General features: G+C 44.5%; 1 protein-coding gene across 3 annotated transcripts in view; it reads left to right on the top strand.

The window, feature by feature from the left end:
* The window catches only part of LOC140393105 (leucine-rich repeat-containing protein 27-like), a 142,082-nt gene that overhangs the window by 106,751 nt on the left and 16,124 nt on the right, over window positions 1-19,207 (top strand). For all 3 annotated transcript variants that reach the window (XM_072479147.1, XM_072479148.1, XM_072479149.1), the window contains 3 exons: window positions 1,613-1,756; window positions 14,534-14,639; window positions 17,130-17,260. In XM_072479147.1, coding sequence (XP_072335248.1) covers window positions 1,613-1,756; window positions 14,534-14,639; window positions 17,130-17,260 — 381 coding nt within the window. The remainder of the gene's footprint in view (window positions 1-1,612; window positions 1,757-14,533; window positions 14,640-17,129; window positions 17,261-19,207) is intronic.

Genomic DNA, 19,207 nt, shown 5'->3' with positions numbered 1-19,207 from the left:
AGCATAAAAAGCTTAAATTATGGTACCAGATTGTACAGATCAGCCTTGTATTTCCTTCGGTATAGTCGATTTCACAGGCGCCCCGAACAGGCTCCTGTTCCCCGAACAGGTGCTGGAATGTGGAAATTAGGGGCTTTTGTAGCCATCTGGGATGGCCATGTTACGATTACAAAATGGACACTTGCAAAGACTGCAGGGAAAATTGGACAATGCTAAGAAACAAGCAGGTGCAAGCTCTGTCTGTTGATTAAAACCTTAAGCGCTCAGACAGGACAGAAACTACCAAACGATTTACATACTAATAAGCCATCTCCGGGGACAAAAGGGAAACATTTAGATACACTATATTAGGACAGACTCCCTGGCGGCAGAAGAAGCTAAGACACAGCTGACTGACGGTCACCAGGACACGCCCAGCGATCAGGGAACCACCCCTCTATTGGAGGAAAATCGAAACCGATGATTGGGAAAGACCCAATTAGTTGAGGCCAAGTTCAAGACCCGCCCAAAAGAGCACAAAGCCATTTTGGGTATAAAAGGTATCCCCCAAGGGAGAACACTCTCCTTTGGCTTTGGCTCTCAGCGAAGAGAGAGACCAGCCTAGCAGCTACAGCAGACCAAGTAAGTTCCAAGTCAACGCAAGCTACGAGATAGACGCTCCTAGTCAACCCTCTAAACAGCTCAACCCAGCAGCCTCAGAACCGAGCAACGGCCATTGTTCCTCTGACTGAGTAGGCGCCCGAAGCTAAGTATAGGCTTTAGTAATAGTGGTAGTTTAGTTTGTAGAGTTTATGCATGAGTAGATTTGACTGTGTAAATAAATGAGCATTGCTTTTGAACTTACTAACTGGTGTATCGAGTCATTGATCAGTATTTGGTTCTGAACCTTGTGGCGGTGTCGAAAGATACCTGGCGACTCTTGAGCAAGCGTGATTAAATAGAGCCAAATTAAGAACCAACCAAAAGTTAGCAACACTTTTCACAGTAACTTCATTTGAAGCCTACTTGTGACAATAAGCGATTTTCATTTCATTTCACGGCAATTGAGATGTGTTTGAAGATGAAAGGATTTGATAGGGGAGATAGAGGAAAACTATTTCCTCTGTTGGGAAGTCGAGAACAATGGAGCATAACTTTAAAGTTAGAGCTGGCCATTCAGGAATGATGCCAGGAAGTACTTCACACAGAGTAATGGAAGTCTGGGAACACAATTTCCTCCATAAAGCTGTTGAAACTAGGTCAATTGAAAATTTCAAAACTGACATTGATTAAAGAATATGAAACCAAGGTAGGTAAATTGAGTTGAGATGCAGATCAAAAATTATCTAGTTGAATAGCTTGAGAAGCTATGTTTCTGCTGTGCTTTCTTTGGGGAGGGTCTATAGCAATGTTCCTATTAACCTGTGCGGGTGTGCAGCCGCACAGCAGGTTAAAGGCACTGCAAGGGACTTGTTGTGGGATAATTAACACGAGTGTGCAGCTGCACAAATAGCTTTAATGAGATCATGCACTAAAAAAACAGTAATGCATAGCAACTAAATGTTGAAGTGAAATTTGGTATTTAGCTTTCTATTTCCAATGTAAACATCGAGTATTTTATTATGTATTTCAGGGAGAAGACTCCTAATCTAAATGCATTATTTCCTGAGTTGACAGCATATGACATGACTATTCAGACAAAGAGAAAGCATGAACTTAGATTAGCTGCGCTGAAAGAGCACAAACAAAAGCAAGCGTTTATTGAACAGAGGATGAAGTGAGTACTATATTTTTTTGCCCTTTTGATGCAATTGTGTGTGTTTCACTAGAACAATGATTCGCTTCACACTTTAATTAGGCTATTTTCATGGAGGGTTATGCTGCATTGAGGGCCAACTGTTTTTAGCACAGCAGCCTTGACAAAGTTCCCTTTTTTTAGGTAAGTTGTCATATTTATCCGGTAGTTGCTTAAAATGTTGTTTATGCTTCAAAATGCATTAAAACTTTGAATTAAAATAATTTTTAGTTGTGACTAATTTATAATAAAAGGCAATCCGATGACATTCTTGGATTTAATCAAATATGGTTCACTAGCTAATTAAAAAGACAAATCTATTTTCTACCGAACTAATAGTTGCTATTTTCTAATGAGCTCATATCCTCCATACATTGTCATGAAAATGTAAACATTTGTCTAAATAGGTACACTAATTTATGGCTTGGAAATCGAATTCAGCAGTTATTACAGAAGAGTAATTTATTTACCTGCTGCCACACATTTCAAGTCTTGACATTTTCTTTAAATGTTGCATTTAATTTTATGATTTAGGGCAGACCTGTAATCGAGCAAAAATAGATCAACAGAACATTTGAGATATTCTACCGAGGGCTGTACACCTCAGAACCCCCCCGACGGGGACACGGGGATGAAACAGTTCCTCGATGGACTGGACATGCCCGTCATGGGGGACGATAGGCCGAGTGAGCTGGAAGCACTAGTAGGACTGGGAGAGATCATGGAGAGCATCAGCTCCATGCAGGCGGGGAAGGCGCTGGGACCGAACGGGTTCCTGGTGGTCTTCAAAAAGGAATTTGCACCAGCCCTGGCCCCACACCTACGGGACATGTTCGCAGACTCGCTAGCGAGGGTCACTCTGCCTTCTACACTAACACAGGCCACAGTATCGCTGATACCCAAGAGAGCCAAGATCCTGACGGTATGTGGAGCATATATAGACCCATTTCACTGCTGAATGTAGACACTAAGATACTTGCAACGGTCCTGGCCAAGAGACTGGAGAACCGCATACCAGAGGTGGTCGCAGAGGACCAGGCGGGCTTTGTCAAGGGTAGGCAGCTAACTACGAACATCAGGCGGCTGCTGACTGTAATAATGACCCCTTCCAGGGAGAGAACAGCAGAGGTAATCATCACCTTGGACGCAGAAAAGGCCTTTGACCGAGTTGAATGGAAGTACCTCATCGAGGTGCTAGAGCAGTTTGGGCTGGGGACAGGATTCACTTCATGGGTGAAACTCTTGTACAATGCCCCCAAGACGAGTGTTCAGACCAGCACCAACAGCTCTGAATACGTCCAGCTACGCAGAGGCACAAGGCAGGGATGCCCACTTCCCCGCTCTTCTTCTCCCTGGCAATTGAACCACTGGCGATTGCTCTGCGAGATGTAAAATGCTGGAAGGGTATACAAAGAGGAGGCAGGGAGCACAGAGTTTCACTCTATGAGGATAACCTACTCCTCTACGTCTCGGATCTACAGAACAGCCTGAAAGCAGTCGTGCAATTTCTGAGAGAGTTTGGAGCCTTCTTGGGCTACAGACTCAACCTGGGCAAGAGCGAGGCATTCCCGGTGAACCCGAGCGGGGGAGGGACAAACTGGAGGAACTATCATTCAATCTAGCCCAAAACAAATTCTGCTACCTGGGGATCTCAATCATAACTGGACACAGATCCACAAGTGGAACCTGACCAGTCTAATCAACACGGACATTAAGATGGGGGGGGACTGTGGGAACATATACGGACAGTTACTAGACAGGGATTCCACTGGATGAACCTAGACGGAAATGGGAGGACGAACTGGGGACGGAAGTGGGTTGGGGAGTCTGGAGCAAACACTGAGCAGGACCAACTCTACTTCCTCCTGTGCTAGGCTAAGCCCTATGCAGTTTAAAGTGGTGCATAGAGCCCACCTGACTAGAACATGAATGAGCAGGTTCTTCCCGGAGGTGGAGGAAAAATGCGCATGGTGTCAGGGAGGCCTGGCCAACCATGCACACATGATCTGGGCATGCCCCAGACTTGTCGGGTTCTTCGAGGCGATGTCCAAGGTTGTGGCGGTGTGAGTAGAATTGTGCCCGAGAGCGGCAGTCTTCGGAGTATCAGACCAGCCAGTCCTTCACATGGGGAAGAGGGCTGACGCCTTGTTTTTGCATCCCTAATTGCATGCCGGAGAATCTTGCTCGACTGGCGACCAGCAGCATCACCCAAACCTGCAATTGGCTGGCAGACATGGCAGAATTTCTCCACCTGGAGAAGATCGAGTACACCATCCAAGGGTTGGACGAGGACTTCTACAAAGCGTGGGGCCATTCATCAGGCCCCCCCTCCCAACAACAAAAAAATAAAGAAGGGAAACAAACGGAACAGGGGAAGGGGTGGTGGGGGGGGGCGCTTGTACATGGGACATGCACTGGTTTTGTAAATATCAGACATCATAGAGCTGCTACTTTGTAAATACCATGTGCCTTACACGTCAGTGTTATAAATATCAGACACAATAGAGCTGCTACTTTGTAAATACCATGTGCCTTACACGTCAGACTGTTACACTGTTAAAGTTGAAAATGCCATATTTTTTTAATCATTTATTTGGATGTAACATCATGCACCACACTGAATGTCCAGTTTCTGTGCTTTATGATGCTGTGAAATCCCAATGAGTCAAATTGAGATGATCTGTAATTATGCCTCTGTCAAAGTTATCAACCATCTCTTCAGGCAGATTAGACGGAACAATGATCGTGATTAGCCGGAATTCTTCAGTGGCCGATCCAGGTTAACCAATCTTTTGTTCACCGTCAAGGAGAAATATAATGCCAAACTCCTTCTCAAAACAGGTGCTTCCACGGCGCAAGCAAACCAGTCTCTTATGCCATGGGACGTGCGATCACACTGACCAATCAGAGTGGATTGGTTAGACCTAATTGCCCTCAAATTTCTCAGTTAAGCAGCATGCAAAGTATGTAAGTTTGGCAAAGCCTGTGCAAAAGTTAAAAGTATTGTTGACTGGAGAGAAGATGAAGTTGAAAGAGCAAATAGAAAACCATGCATTGTGAAAGAATGGGATATCCTGCCATTAAGTTTGATCATCATTTTAAAAAGCAAAGGGAACATTTAGATCAGTTAACAAACAGACATTCTCTCCAGTAGGGAAGAGGATGAAAACGGCGGCCTATCCCGTTGTTGAAGAATCTCCGCTAATGTGGTTTAATGCATGCCCAAGCAGAGAACATCCCCATTTCCAGACCAAGATGAGGAGGAGTGTCTCCTCTCAGAGGTTGGTGAATTATTTACCGCAGAGAGCTGTAGAGGCTTGGCCATTAAGTATGTTGGAAATCTCACGGCGCCGAGGTTCCAGATTCGAACCCGGCTCTGGGTCACTGTCCGTGTGAACTTTGCACATTCTCCCCGTGTTTGCGTGGGTTTCGCCCCCACAATCCAAAGATGTGCATGGTAGGTGGATTGGCCTAATTGCCTCTTAATTGGAAAAAAAATGAATTGGGTACTCTAAATTTATTTTTTCAAAGTATGTTGGATGTCTGAGACAGACAGCTTTTTAATCAGTAAAGGGATCAAACATTATGGGCAGAAGGCAGGAAAGTGGAGGTGAGGATTATCATATCAGATCAAACGTGATTTCATTGAATAGCGGCGCAGGCTCAATGGGGCTGAATGTCCTACTTCTGCTCCAACATCTTATTGTCCAGTTCAATTCTGCCGGTAAGGGAAGTTGCCAAGGCGAAAAAGTTGGAACACATAGAATTCGCCTGATAAGACAGTTTGCTGACCAATTCAAGAAAGTGCACAACATCATCTGCTTGGTGAGGGTGCTGTTGAAATGGTGGATAACTGGCTCCAAAATGGTCTTGTCTGTGTCATGATCGAGTATGCACAAAGACACATTTTTAACAGGTATGAAACTGGACCATTTTACTATCTTTTGCTGTTTGATATTTAAGGGAGATACATTAACTGGTGGAAAGCAGAGCAAAGAATGTGTCACTCTTGGGCCGGGCCAACATGGACAGCACCATAAGGCTGCTGCTTCTCAAAGAGCAAAGAAAAATTACAGCACAGGAACAGGCCCTTCGGCCCTCCAAGCCTGTGCCGATCCAGAGCCTCTATCTAAAACTGTCGCCTACTTTCTAAGGATCTGTATCCCTCTGCTCCCTGCCCATTCATGTATCTGTCTAGATACCTCTCAAATGACGCTATCGTGCCCGCCTCTACCACCTCCGCCGGCAATGCGTTCCAGGCACCCACGGCCCTCTGCGTAAAGAACTTCCCACACATATCTCCCTTAAACCTTTCCCCTCTCACCTTGAACTCGTGACCCCTAGTAACTGCGTCCCCTACTCTGGGGAAAAAGCTTCTTGCTATCCACCCTGTCTATACCGCTCATGATTTTGTAGACATCAATATGGTCCCCCCTCAACCTCCGTCTTTCTAATGAAAATAATCCTAATCTATTCAACCGCTCTTCATAGCTAGCGCCCTCCAGACCAGGCAACATCCTGGTGAACTTCCCCTGCACCTTCTCCAAAGCATCCACATGACCTGCCAACTCTTGTACTCATTACCCTTTCCGATGAAGGAAAGCATGCCGTATCCCTTCTTGACCACGCTATCGACCTGCGCAGCCACCTTCAGGGTACAATGGACCTGAACACCCAGATCTCTCTGTACATCAATTTTCCCCAGGGCTTTTTCTTTTACCGTATAGTTCGCTCTTGAATTGGATCTTCCAAATGCATCACCTCGCATTTCATAGAATTTACAATGCAGAAGGAGGCCATTCGACCCATCGAGTCTGCACCGGCCCTTAGAAAGAGCACCCTACCCAAACCCGTACCTCCACCCTATCCTCATAAACCAGTAACCCCACCCAACACTCAGGGCAATTTTGGACACTAGGGGGCAATTTATCCTGGCCAATCCACCTAACCTGCACATCTTTGGACTGTGGGAGGAAACCGGAGCACCCGGAGGAAACCCACGCACACACGAGGAGAACGTGCAGACTCCGCACAGACAGTGACCCAAGCCGGGAATCGAACCTGGGACCCTGGAGCTGTGAAGCAATTGTGCTAACCACTATGCTACTGTGCTGCTCGGATTGAACTCCATCTGCCATTTCTCCGCCCAACTCTCCAATCTATCTATATTCTGCTGTATTCTCTGACAGTCCCCTTCACTATCTGCTCCTCCACCAATCTTAATGTCATCTGCAAACATGCTAATCAGACCACATATACCTTCCTCCAGATCATTTATGTATATCACAAACAACAGTGGTCCCAGCACGGAACCCTGTGGAACACCACTGGTCACAGTTCTCCATTTTGAGAAACTCCCTTCCACTACTACTCTGTCTCCTGTTGCCCAGCCAGTACTTTATCCATCTCGCTAGTACACCTTGGATCCCATGAAACTTCACTTTCTCCATCAGCCTACCATGGGGAACCTCATCAAATGCCTTACTGAATTCCATGTATGTGACATCTACAGCCCTTCCCTCATCAATCAACTTTGTCACTTCCTCAAAGAATTCTATTAAGTTGGTAAGACATGACCTTCCCTGCACAAAACCATGTTGCCTATCACTGATAAGCCCATTTTCTTCCAAATAGGAATAGATCCTATCCCTCAGTATCTTCTCCAGCAGCTTCCCTACCACTGACGTCAGGCCCACCGGTCTATAATTACCTGGATTATCCCTGCTACCCTTCTTAAACAAGGGGCAACATTAGCAATTCTCCAGTCTTCCGGTACCTCACCCGTGTTCAAGGATGCTGCAAAGAGATCTGTTAAGGCCCCAGCTATTTCCTCTCTCACTTCCCTCAGTAACCTGGGATAGATCCCATCTGTACCTGGGGACTTGTCCACCTTAATGCCTTTAGAATACCCAACACATCCTCCCTCCTTATGCCAACTTGACCTAGAGTAATCAAACATCTGTCCCTAACCTCAACATCCGTCATGTCCCTCTCCTCGGTGAATACCGGTGCAAAGTATTTGTTAAGAATCTCACCCATTTTCTCTGACTCCATGCATAACTTTCCTCCTTTGTCCTTGAGTGGGCCAACCCTTTCTCTAGTTACCCTCTTGCTCCTTATATATGAATAAAAGGCTTTGGGATTTTCCTTAACCCTGTTTGCTAAAGATATTTCATGACCCCTTTTAGCCCTCTTGATTCCTCGTTTCAGATTGGTCCTACATTCCCGATATTCTTCCAAAGCTTCATCTGTCTTCAGTCGCCTAGGCCTTAAGTATGTTTCCTTTTTCCTCTTAGCTAGTCTCACAATTTCACCTGTCATCCATGGTTCCCTAATCTTGCCATTTCTATCCCTTGTTTTCACAGGGACATGTCTGTCCTGCACTCTAATCAACCTCTCTTTATAAGCCTCCCACATATCAAATGTGGATTTACCTTCAAACAGCTGCTCCCAATGCACATTCCCCAGCTTCTGACAAATTTTGGTATAGTTAGCCTTCCCCCAATTTAGCACTATTCCTTTAGGACCACTCTCACCTTTGTCCATGAGTATTCTAAAACTTGTGAAATTGTGATCACTATTCCCAAAGTAATCCCAGACTGAAACTTCAACCACCTGGCCGGGCTCATTCTCCAACACCAGATCCAGTATGGCCTCTTCCCGAGTTGGACTATTTACCTACTGCTCTAGAAAACCCTCCTGGATGCTCCTTACTGATTCTGCTCCATCTAGACCTCTGACACTAAGTGTATCACTATTTGTGATTTTTATCAATGACTTGGAGGAGGGGGCTGAAGGGTGGGTCAGTAAATTTCCTGATGACACCAAGATTGGTGGAGTAGTGGATGAGGTGGAGGGCTGTTGTAGGCTGCAAAGAGACATTGATAGGATGCAGAGCTGGGCCGAAAAATGGCAGATGGAGTTTAACCCTGATAAGTGCGAGGTGATTCATTTTGGTAGAAAAACTTTGAATGCGATTACAGGGTCAACGGCAGGGTTCTGAGGAATGTGGAGGAACAGAGAGATCTTGGTGTTCATGTCCACAGATCTCTGAAGGTGGCCACTCAAGTGGATAGAGCCGTGAAGAAGGCCTATAGTGTGTTAGCGTTTATTAACAGGGGTCTTGAGTTTAAGAGCCGCGGGGTTATGCTGCAGCTGTACATGACCCTGGTGAGACCACATTTGGAGTATTGTGTGCAGTTCTGGTCACCACACTATAGGAAGGATGTGGAAGCATTGGATAGGGTGCAAAGGAGATTTACCAGGATTCTGCCTGGTTTGCGGGATAGGTCTTATGAGGAAAGGTTGAGGGAGCTAGGGCTTTTCTTTTGGAGTGGAGGAGGATAAGAGGCGACTTAATAGAGGTTTATAAGATGATGAGGGGGGTAGATAGAGTGGACGTTCAGAGACTATTTCTTCGGGTGGATGTAGCTGTTACAAGGGGGCATAACTATAAGTTCAGGGTGGGAGATATAGGAGGGATGTCCGAGGTAGGTTCTTTACTCAGAGAGTGGTTAGGGTGTGGAATGGACTGCCTGCTGTGATAGTGGAGTCGGACACTTTAGGAACTTTCAAGCGGTTATTGGATAGGCACATGGAGCACCCGAATGACAGGGAGTGGGATAGCTTGATCTAGGTTTCGGACAATGCTCGGCACAACATCGAGGGCCGATGGGCCTGTTCTGTGCTGTACTGTTCTATGTATCCCAGTCAATGTTGGGAAAATTAAAATCTATCATCACCACCCTGTTGCTCCTACATCTTTCCATAAGCTGTTTACATATTTGTACCTCTATCTCACGCTCGCTTTTGGGAGGTCTGTAGTACAGCCCCAACATTGTTACCGCACCCTTCCTATTTCTGAGCTCTGCCCATATCGCCTCACTGCTCGAGTCCTCCACAGCTATGATATCCTCTCTGACCAGTAATGCAACTCCTCCACCCCTTTTACCTCCCTCTCTATCCCACCTGAAGCATCGATATCCTGGGATATTTAGTTGCCCAATCATGCCCTTCCCTCAACCACAAATCTCAGTAATAGCAATAACGTCATAGTCCCAGGTAATAATCCAAGCCCTAAGTTCATCTGCCTTACCTACTACACTTCTTGCATTAAAACAAATGCACCTCAGACCACCAGTCCCTTTGCGTTCATCATCTGCTCCCTGCCTACTCTTCCCCTTAGTCACGCTGACTTCATGATCTAGTTCCTTACAGGCTTTAGTTACTACCTCCTTACTGGCCACTAACCTCCTCATTTGGTTCGCATCCCACTGCCAGATTAATTTAAACCCTCCCCAACAGCGTTAGCAAAAGCACCCCCAAGGACATTAGTTCCAGTCCGGCCCAGGTGTAGACCGTCCAATTTGTAGTAGTCCCACCTCTCCCAGAACTGGTCCCAAGTCCCAAAAATCTGAACCCCTCCCTCCTGCACCATCTCTCAAGCCATGCATTCATCCTGCCTATTCTTTCATTTCTACGCTGACTACCACGTGGCACTGGTAGCAATCCTGAGATTACTACCTCTGAGGTCCGACTTTTTAACTTGGCTCCTAACTCCCTAAATTCTGCTTGTAGGACCTCATCCTGTTTTTTTACCTATATCATTGGTGCCTATATGCGACAACTGGCTGTTCACCCTCCCCCTTCAGAATGTTCTGCAGCCGATCTGAGACATCCCTGATCCGTGTACCTGGGAGGCAACATACCATTCGGGAGTCTCGTTTTCAACCACAGAACCGTCTATTTACTCCCCTTACAATTGAATCCCCTATGACTATAGCCCTTCCACTCTTTTTCCCGCCCTTCTGTACAGCAGAGCCAGCCACGGTGCCATGAACCTGGCTACTGCTGCCTTCCCCTGGTGAGCCATCTCCCCAACAGTATCCAAAACGGTATATCTGTTTTGGAGGGAGATGACTGCAGGGGACACCCCACTGCCTTCCTGCTTTTTCTCTGCCTTTTGGTCACCCATTCCGTTTCTCCCTCAGCAATCCTAATTGTGATGTGACCAATTCACTAAACGTGGTATCCATGACTTCCTCAGCATCGCGGATGCTCCAAAGTGAGTCCATCCGCAGCTCCAGAGCTGTTGTACGGTCTAACAAGAGCTGCAGCTGGACACACTTCCCGAACGTGAAGGAGCCAGGGACATCAGCCACGTCCCTGAGCTCCCACATTGAGCAAGAGGAGCATAACACGGGTCTGAGATCTCCTGCCATTTTCAATCTTAAGCTTAACTTAGTCCAACTATAATATCAAATAATAGATAAATGAAAAAGGGGAAAAAAAGAAAAAATTGTTACCAATCATACCATAAAAAAGAAAAAATAGAAAAAGAAAACCCGTACCTTATCAACACACCTCATGGAAAAGAAAAACTACTTACTAGTCACCAGCCAATCACTTACCTGCTGGCTATGACGACACGGTTCAACTTCTTCCTACTTCTACCTGCCCTCGAGTCTCCCTCTTGATCTTTACTCGGCTGGGATCCTTACAGTGATTGTTTTTTTTTTGGTTAGAGGAAGAGTTAGGGAGGGAAACACTGAAGAAGTGTTTGGGGTTTAACTGTCACTTGACAACAGCTCATCCACCAACCACCTTCTGGATACAGTGACCGCAATGCACTGATGCAAATCTTCCCCGCAACAACCAATCAGCGGCTCCGCTCTGCTGCCCTCTGCTGGATGCTTGCCTTCACTTGAACACGGAGGGTGGCTTGCTCAGGTACACCTTCTGGATACAGTGACTACAATGCATTGATGCAAATTTTCCCTGCAACAGCCAATCAGCAGCTCCGCTCTTCTGCCCTCTGCTGGATGCTTGCCTTCACTTGAACACGGAGGGTGTCTTGCTCAGGTACACCTTCTGGATACAGTGACCGTAATGCACTGATGCAAATTGTCCCCACAACAGCCAATCAGCGGCTCCGCTCTGCTGCCCTCTGCTGGATTCTCATGATAAGGAAGCCCATGATGCTTCACAGAAGTCAAGGGGACCCATGCATTACGAGGCAAATAAAACCACATGGATGACCGTCAACATTTGTGAGGCATTGGTCAGGAACGTGGACATAACGTACGATCAAAAGAAAAGGAAGATTCATTTACAGTTCCACTGTGTTTAACTGTGTGTTCCTAATTTGACATTTGAATCTGAAAAACAGAAAGCAATGTTAGAATAACACAATCTGCAGCATAAAGTGTAGAACGCATTTGTAAGCATACAATGGGTTACATAGAGATACATTAATATGACAAATTGGGCCTCCTCGGCTATCCCGATTTGACTCATCTGCAGTTTCTATACTATGATCATGCTGGTATTTTAGCCAAATTGGACTTGAGCTGTCATACTTTTTGTTCCTTTCAGAACAAAGTTTGTGAAAGTCATATTTATTGAATGAAGAAATGGTGCGCTTTGAAAGGTGACACACTGAACTGGAGTTGAGGTTGTGGAACAGGAACAGAATTCCTATACTGGTTGGAAACTTCAGCCAGCCACTTAAAACGTTTTGCTACTGTATCAATTCTGCTTGGACCCATGTGTTGTTTCAACAATGGCTCAGATTTTGTGGTTAGTGGTGAAGGAACAGTGCTCGTTGCTCATTATGCTTCCAGCTTCCAGCAGAATTTTCATGGGCTTTTACGTGGTGACTTGATATAGTTAAAGATCCTTTTCAGTGTGTTGCCTTTAACAAGTGATCTGTCACGTGTGTTAGCAGGACAAGCTCTTCGCCAAGCACATTGAGGAAGTCTCACAGAGCTATACAGAGTTTGAACTAAGAAATATAAATTTGTATATTTAATGAAGAACTCTGACTGAACTACGTAGAGTCTGAACTAAGAAGTATAAATTAGAATATTTAATTCAATTATTACAACTCCCTGGTCCAGTGCACAGTCAATTCCAGCCCGTCTTGACCAAGAGTCGCAGCACAATTGAAATTAACAAATCATTCTTAGAGAATGCCCAAAATCTTTGGTCTTTGGCTGCCCAATAATTAGTCACCAGGTTTGTAAATTCAAACACAATTAATTGGTTAACTATTATCTAATTCCTATCCCCCCTCTTTAACTCGCCCCACCCTCTATATACACACATGCGCACGCACACACAAGACAGACAAACACAGAGGGGAAAGAGGAATATAAAATAATGATGAAAGTAAAAGGAAAGAATCTTTATTTCAGATGGACATCTACCAGTATACCTTTCTTCAATCTGGCCCTTGAGTTTGAGGTTTTTGTTTTCAGCCCACTCAGGTAGGAACTATTCACCACCTGTTGCCGGGCAGAATACGGCCTTTCGCCAATTCATTGGCCTCCAGCCAGCCAATCGAACCAAATCCCTCCAATTTCCCGGGTGCCAAAAAGTCTGAATTTTCCTGTTCAGAAGCTAAGCCTCCATAGTAAAGTGCACCATTTCGCAACTTTTGAATTCATCACTTCCTCTGCTCAACTTCTAGGTATATGTCCATTGAACATCCATGGATGAAAATGGGAAATAGGGAAATACACAGGAAGAGTCCTTACACACTCCGAAATTGTGTGCAGAAAACAAAATTAAAGGAAGGGAAAGAAAGATAGAGTTGAAAGAGATAAAAGAGACAAAATTATTTTTTATAAATCTCTAACCATGATTACATTCTTAAGCAATGAGAATTCACACCTGTGAAATTAAAATTTCAGGGCCAGTGAGGTAATGTTTGAGCAATTAAGAGGTATTAGATTTGTTTTCGCTGAATGCACCAGCCTTAACTTTCTTTTCTGGTTTGTTTAGTGGTTAAGTAAACCAACTTCACATCCTTAAATTGATTTCAATTTAACTCGTGGCAGAAGCACCACCACATTCTTGTCTCCAGTTTAAACCTTTTAAAAGAGAAATAACTGATATGTATAGAAACTTTCATGGCCACAGGAAATTCCGAAATGCTTCATAGTCAATTAAGTATTTTTGACTTGTTTAGAAAAACCCACTGACCAATTGTACACAGCAACATTCCACAAACAGCAATTATTGAAATGATTGGAAAATCTGTTTTACTGCTGTTGATTGAGACATAATGTTGGCCAGAACACCAAGAAAACCGCACTGCTGGTCTTCAAACCTTGTCATTGGATCTTTTACATTCACCTGAGAGCAGACAGGGCCCCCAGTTTGATGTAACATCTTTATCCCCTGCAAACAATCCCAGTGCACACTTTGTCATACATACCACCTCTACTCTTTCTACTTCACTCCTATCGCGCAATAATTGTGAGGATGTTCGAAACAATACTCAATTTCATGTGACCTATAAGAGTGATAACTGGCTTCAGTTAAAGTCTCTGCAGTATTCAGATCTGCATCTTAAATCAGTTGTGGAACCAAATATGTAGGCCTGGATTTTTGTGGAGTTGGGTCAACTCCAGAACCATTAAAAATGGTGGTCATGACCCAATCCTGGGACTCTTGCCCCCGTTCCTAGCACCGTTAATTTTTAATAGCGTGGGATATGGTTGCAGACAGTGATCCTGCACTCTACACTCCCAACCTGGCCTGCTTCATTGCAGGGGAAGGCTTGTTTCTGTTATAGTTTAGATGAACATCCCATCTGATTTCACATCAAGCTAAAGTACATCTGCTATGATTTTAGGTCACAAAGGTGAGTTCGGGTTTTTGGTTAAATGTTACTTATCACCATACCTGAATTTGCCTTTGTTTTACCCTGATCTTACCATTAATAGGAGTAAATAGAATTACGCTTGTTTACAGAGACCAGAAAACATTAAGGGATTGGAGAAACCAAGCTAAATTAATGCAGGAAATGAAAGAAACAGAAAGAAAGCAATGGTCTGCAAAAGAAAGGAACAAGGAACTGGTAAAAAAAAAAAATATATATATATATATATATATGTACTACTTTCAAATGAATTTGTTTGCAATTTGCCAAAATAGGTTCACTTTTACTTTGTTCAATTGTGGGGTAATTTGTTGTATTCCATTTTGGCCTCAAGGTAGGAACAACAGAAAAATCTAAACCTCAGAGTAGATTTTCTGGGCCATTGCCAAGAATGGGGTACTTGGCCCACTCTGAGCCGCAAGTCCAGCATCTTGTTCAGGAGAGGACTTGGAGTACCTACCCAATGATAGGTAATGTGCAATAAAATAAAACTGATGTCACCCAGTTCAAATTATGCAGTTCCATTTGAGTTTGTTTGAATATCAATAGCCGTAACTTCCTGGTCTCCCAGCGCCACATTAAGGGGGGTACCCCACTGATGCACTGGGGAATCCCTGTAGGAAGTTTCCACAAACCCAGCAATTGCCCTGAAGTGCTAGGACAATTAAATCGGTAACTTCAGATGGTTCTGGCAGTGTTACCCTGATAGTTACTCTGAAACAGTTGTCTTGCATGGGGCACTCACACACGACCCTCCAGGGGACCCACCACACCACAAATCCCTCGCCCCCACCTCCCCACCGACCTCTATATATCTCTATATATCAAAATCATGCTTTTTTTTCTGTTCACAAACCTTATTTCTATGTTTTTACCTCAACATTTAACATTAGAAGTCCAAATGTAAATGTTCATAATGGAAGCCCATTTGGAGACATTCATAAAATCAAAAATCCCTGTCCAAACAAGCATAGCTTTCACCATCATGATTTGGTGATATCTCAAACAAATGACTCAATGCCTTTTGAAATAAATTAGTTTTGGGGGAAAATTGAACTGCTTGCAAGCAGCATATCGGATTGTGGTTTCTTTGGTGAATGTTAGAGAATGTTTTCATTGTACAATGAAATTCATTTCATTTCAAGTGCCTCATCTACCTTATTTAGAAAATTCAATTTAAAAATCTGAATTCAAAACATTTTCTGACACTTAACAATTTTTGAAATAAATATTTAGAAAATTGGTTTATAAGTTTGCAAACTCACTAATAGTGCACTAAAAGATAAAGTTTCTATTACGTTACCCTTGAGGCACAAATCAAGTATCTATCGATACCTGTGATCACAGAATCTCTACAGTACAGAATAAGGCCATTTGGCCCATCCAGTCTGCACTGACCCTCTGCAAGGGCACCTATCCCTGTAACCCCACATATACATCCCTGGACACTAAGGGACAACTTTATCATGGCCAAACCACCTAAGCTGCACATCCTTGGACTGTGGGAGGAAACCGGTGCACCAGGACGTAACCCATGCAGACACTGGGAGAACGTGCAAACTCCACAGTCACCCATGGCCGGAATTGAATCCAGGTCCCTGATGCTGTGAGGTAGCAGTGCTAATCACTGTGCCACCGTGCCGTCCCTATGTTTTATCCATTACTTGGATATATGCAATTTCCAAAAATATGCTTCATGTAGGCAACAGGAACATGGAGGCAGTAGATCTAACCTTAAATGCATTAATGGAAGAATATGAAGAACGGAGCCAGAGATGATGGGAAAAGCATTGAAGTTGTGGAAGAATTACTCACTGGTAGAAAAAGGAGCATAGATGTGTCAGGAGGAAGTTGTTGGTAGGATTGCCTTGATGGTCTGAAACAGTGTCATGGGAACTTTGGGTCATGTTCTAGTTCCACCCCCCTACAAGTCTTTTGCTTTCCAATTGGGTACAACAAACAGACATAGAGATTTCAGGACTTGATACTGGCTGAAGTGCTGCCCAATTTTATTCAAAAGGGCACCAATTTGATATTGTCTTTTTTTTTTGGAAGGATTTTTAAAATTCAGGGGCGAAATTCTCCTACCCGCCCCGCCACATTTCTGCCCCGACCGGCCGGCGGGAGTCTCCGTAACACCGGCCGGTCAATGGGGTTTCCCATTGTGGGGCAGCCCCACGCCGTTGGGAAATCCCCGGGCGCCGGCAAAACGGAGACTCCCGCCGGCGGAGATTGACGCCCCAAATATTTGGACAACCGGGTGGGTACTTTAATGCTGTGCCAACGTGGTGCACCAAAGCCTTTCTGCAAATGATTCGGGCTTCCTATCTTCAGGGTTGAGGAAAGACTAACGACAAATCCATGAGAGGCACAGAAATCTGAAAATATGTCCCAAAGCTGCTGCCATAAAGAACCCTATGAAAGCTACATTGATGCAACTTTCCAATGTGATTCTACAATCTCGCAATGCTATTTAGACAGGCAGACATAAAGAGTAAATAAATGCTACCTTCTGGGAGATAATTAGATATAAAAACAGAAAATGCTGGACATACTCAGCAGTTTTGATGAAAACTTCAAACTTCCCAGGTGCTGATCTGCTAAGTATTTCCAGCACTACTTTTATTTCAGATTTCCAGCATCTGCAGTATTTTGCTTCTATACTAAGCAGTCTTTTTTTGTGCTCAGTTAGTGAAGAATGCGCCATATGCTACAGATCCGAACTATTACCATATAGTGAAAAATGTGGATTTGAAAGGACCACCTATCTGTGAATCTAGGCGGAGTATGAATTCAGGAAAGGAAATGGAAGATAAAAGGTACGTTAAATGAGATTTTTATTGTACATCCCTAAACATGTTAATGCATACTGTAACAATAGAAATATTCAATAGGCATTCTTTATGCACCATTCTGTTTTAGATTGCCTGTTCCTAGGCAACTGATAATACCCACTGCACAAGAGTAAATATTTTTATTTTTAATCTTCTTAACAATAATAATTAATATTTATACAACACCTTTAATGAAACGTCTGAAGGCATTTGACAGAAACATTATGAAGCAAATTATGACACTGAGCCACATTAGGAGATATTAGATCAAATGATCAAAAGCTTGGTCAAAGAGGCCGATTTTACAAAGTGTCTTAAAGGAGGAAAGTGAGGTGGAGAGAGGGAATTCAAGAGTTTGGACCTAGGCAACTGAAGGTATGGCCACTGATGGTGGAGCAATTATAAATGGTTAATCGCCCAAATTAGAGGAGTCCAAATATCCCGAGGGTTGTGGAGTTGGGAGGAGATTGCAGAGATAGGGAAAGGCAAGGCCATGGAGGTATTTAAAAACAAGAATGAGAATTTAAAAATCAAGGTGTTGCCTGATCATGAGACAATGTGGTTCAGCGAGCACAGGGGGTCATAGGAGAATGGGATTTGCTTTGACAACAAGTTTCTGGAGAATGTGGGAGACCAGCCTGGAGTACATTGGGATAGTCAAGCGAGGGATAATGGAGGCATGGATGAGGGTTTAAACATCAGATGAGCTCAGACAGGGATGAAGTTGAGCGATATTATAGGAATGGAAATAGGTGGTCTTAGTGATGGCACAAATATGAAGTCAAAAGCTCATCTCGGGATCAAATATGACACCAGGTTTGCGAACAGATTGCCTTAATTGCAGACCGCTGTCAGGAAGAGGGATGGAGTTGGTAGCTGGGAAACTGAGTTTGGAGTTGGGACCAAAAATAATGGGTGCAATTCTCCTTGTTGGTACCTGGTCCGGTGGCGGGGGCAGAAACGTGGAGAGTTTCCTGCTGTAGAGGCTGGCGGGAAGCCACGCCATATCTGCTGGCCTTGGCCTCACTATACAACTATGTTTTTGCATTGTATTCCATAATGGATCAGGCCTGATGGCACCCAGTCTGCCATTGTATCCATATTGTAGAGGTGCCCAATATCACTGACCCATTATTGAAGAAAGAAGGTGGATCTCCAGAAGCACTCTGAGGCCGGAAGATGGACCCCCTTGATGACACTGAATCTGTAGATGCTCCCCCAACTACTGCTGTCATGTTCCGGGGTCCAGGGTTGCTGGCGGCTTCCATTCTGAATCCGGAGTCGCCCCAGGCATTGTTCAGGTGCGCCCGAGATCTGTATGCCACGTTGTTCCAGATGTGTTTTTCACCAACGTGTTTTCTGTTGCTCTTTTTAGCCTTAGTTTATTAGCTCTGATTATGTCACCTTTGCTCACGAGTCGCCAGGTATCTTTCTGATACCGCCACGTGGTTCAAGCTCGAGTTATGATTAATAAGCACACCGCTCAGTAAGATTGAAATCAACGGTCATTTATTATATACAACAGGTAATGCTTATCCAATAATCCTACTATCTATATGGAAACCTACCACTACTGGCCAATACTTAACTTTAGGAAGGGCCCACCAGGTCAGGGAAACGAATGGCTTATCGAATCGGATCTGGCCCACGGGATTCAAAAAGGCTGATACGGGTCGATGGCTAGAAGTCTTTATCGGGTAGCGATCGCTGGAGTCAAACTTACTGTTTCTGGTGGATGTTCTTGCGAAGGCCTCGAGCAGGAGAGGAAGGGAGAGAGCGAGCAATCTGAACTTGGCCCCTCACTTTATAGGGTCCCGGGGCTTCCCGCCTCTCGGGGCGGCCCTTGACCCTGAGTCCCAAGTGATTGGACTTGTTCCCAATCACTGGGTTCGATATATCCAATAACGGGGCGATTCCTCGATCGGGGGGTGG

Source organism: Scyliorhinus torazame, chromosome 16 (assembly GCF_047496885.1).
Source record: "Scyliorhinus torazame isolate Kashiwa2021f chromosome 16, sScyTor2.1, whole genome shotgun sequence".
Lineage (NCBI taxonomy): Eukaryota > Metazoa > Chordata > Chondrichthyes > Carcharhiniformes > Scyliorhinidae > Scyliorhinus > Scyliorhinus torazame.
This window is presented reverse-complemented; position numbering and strand designations above follow the sequence as displayed.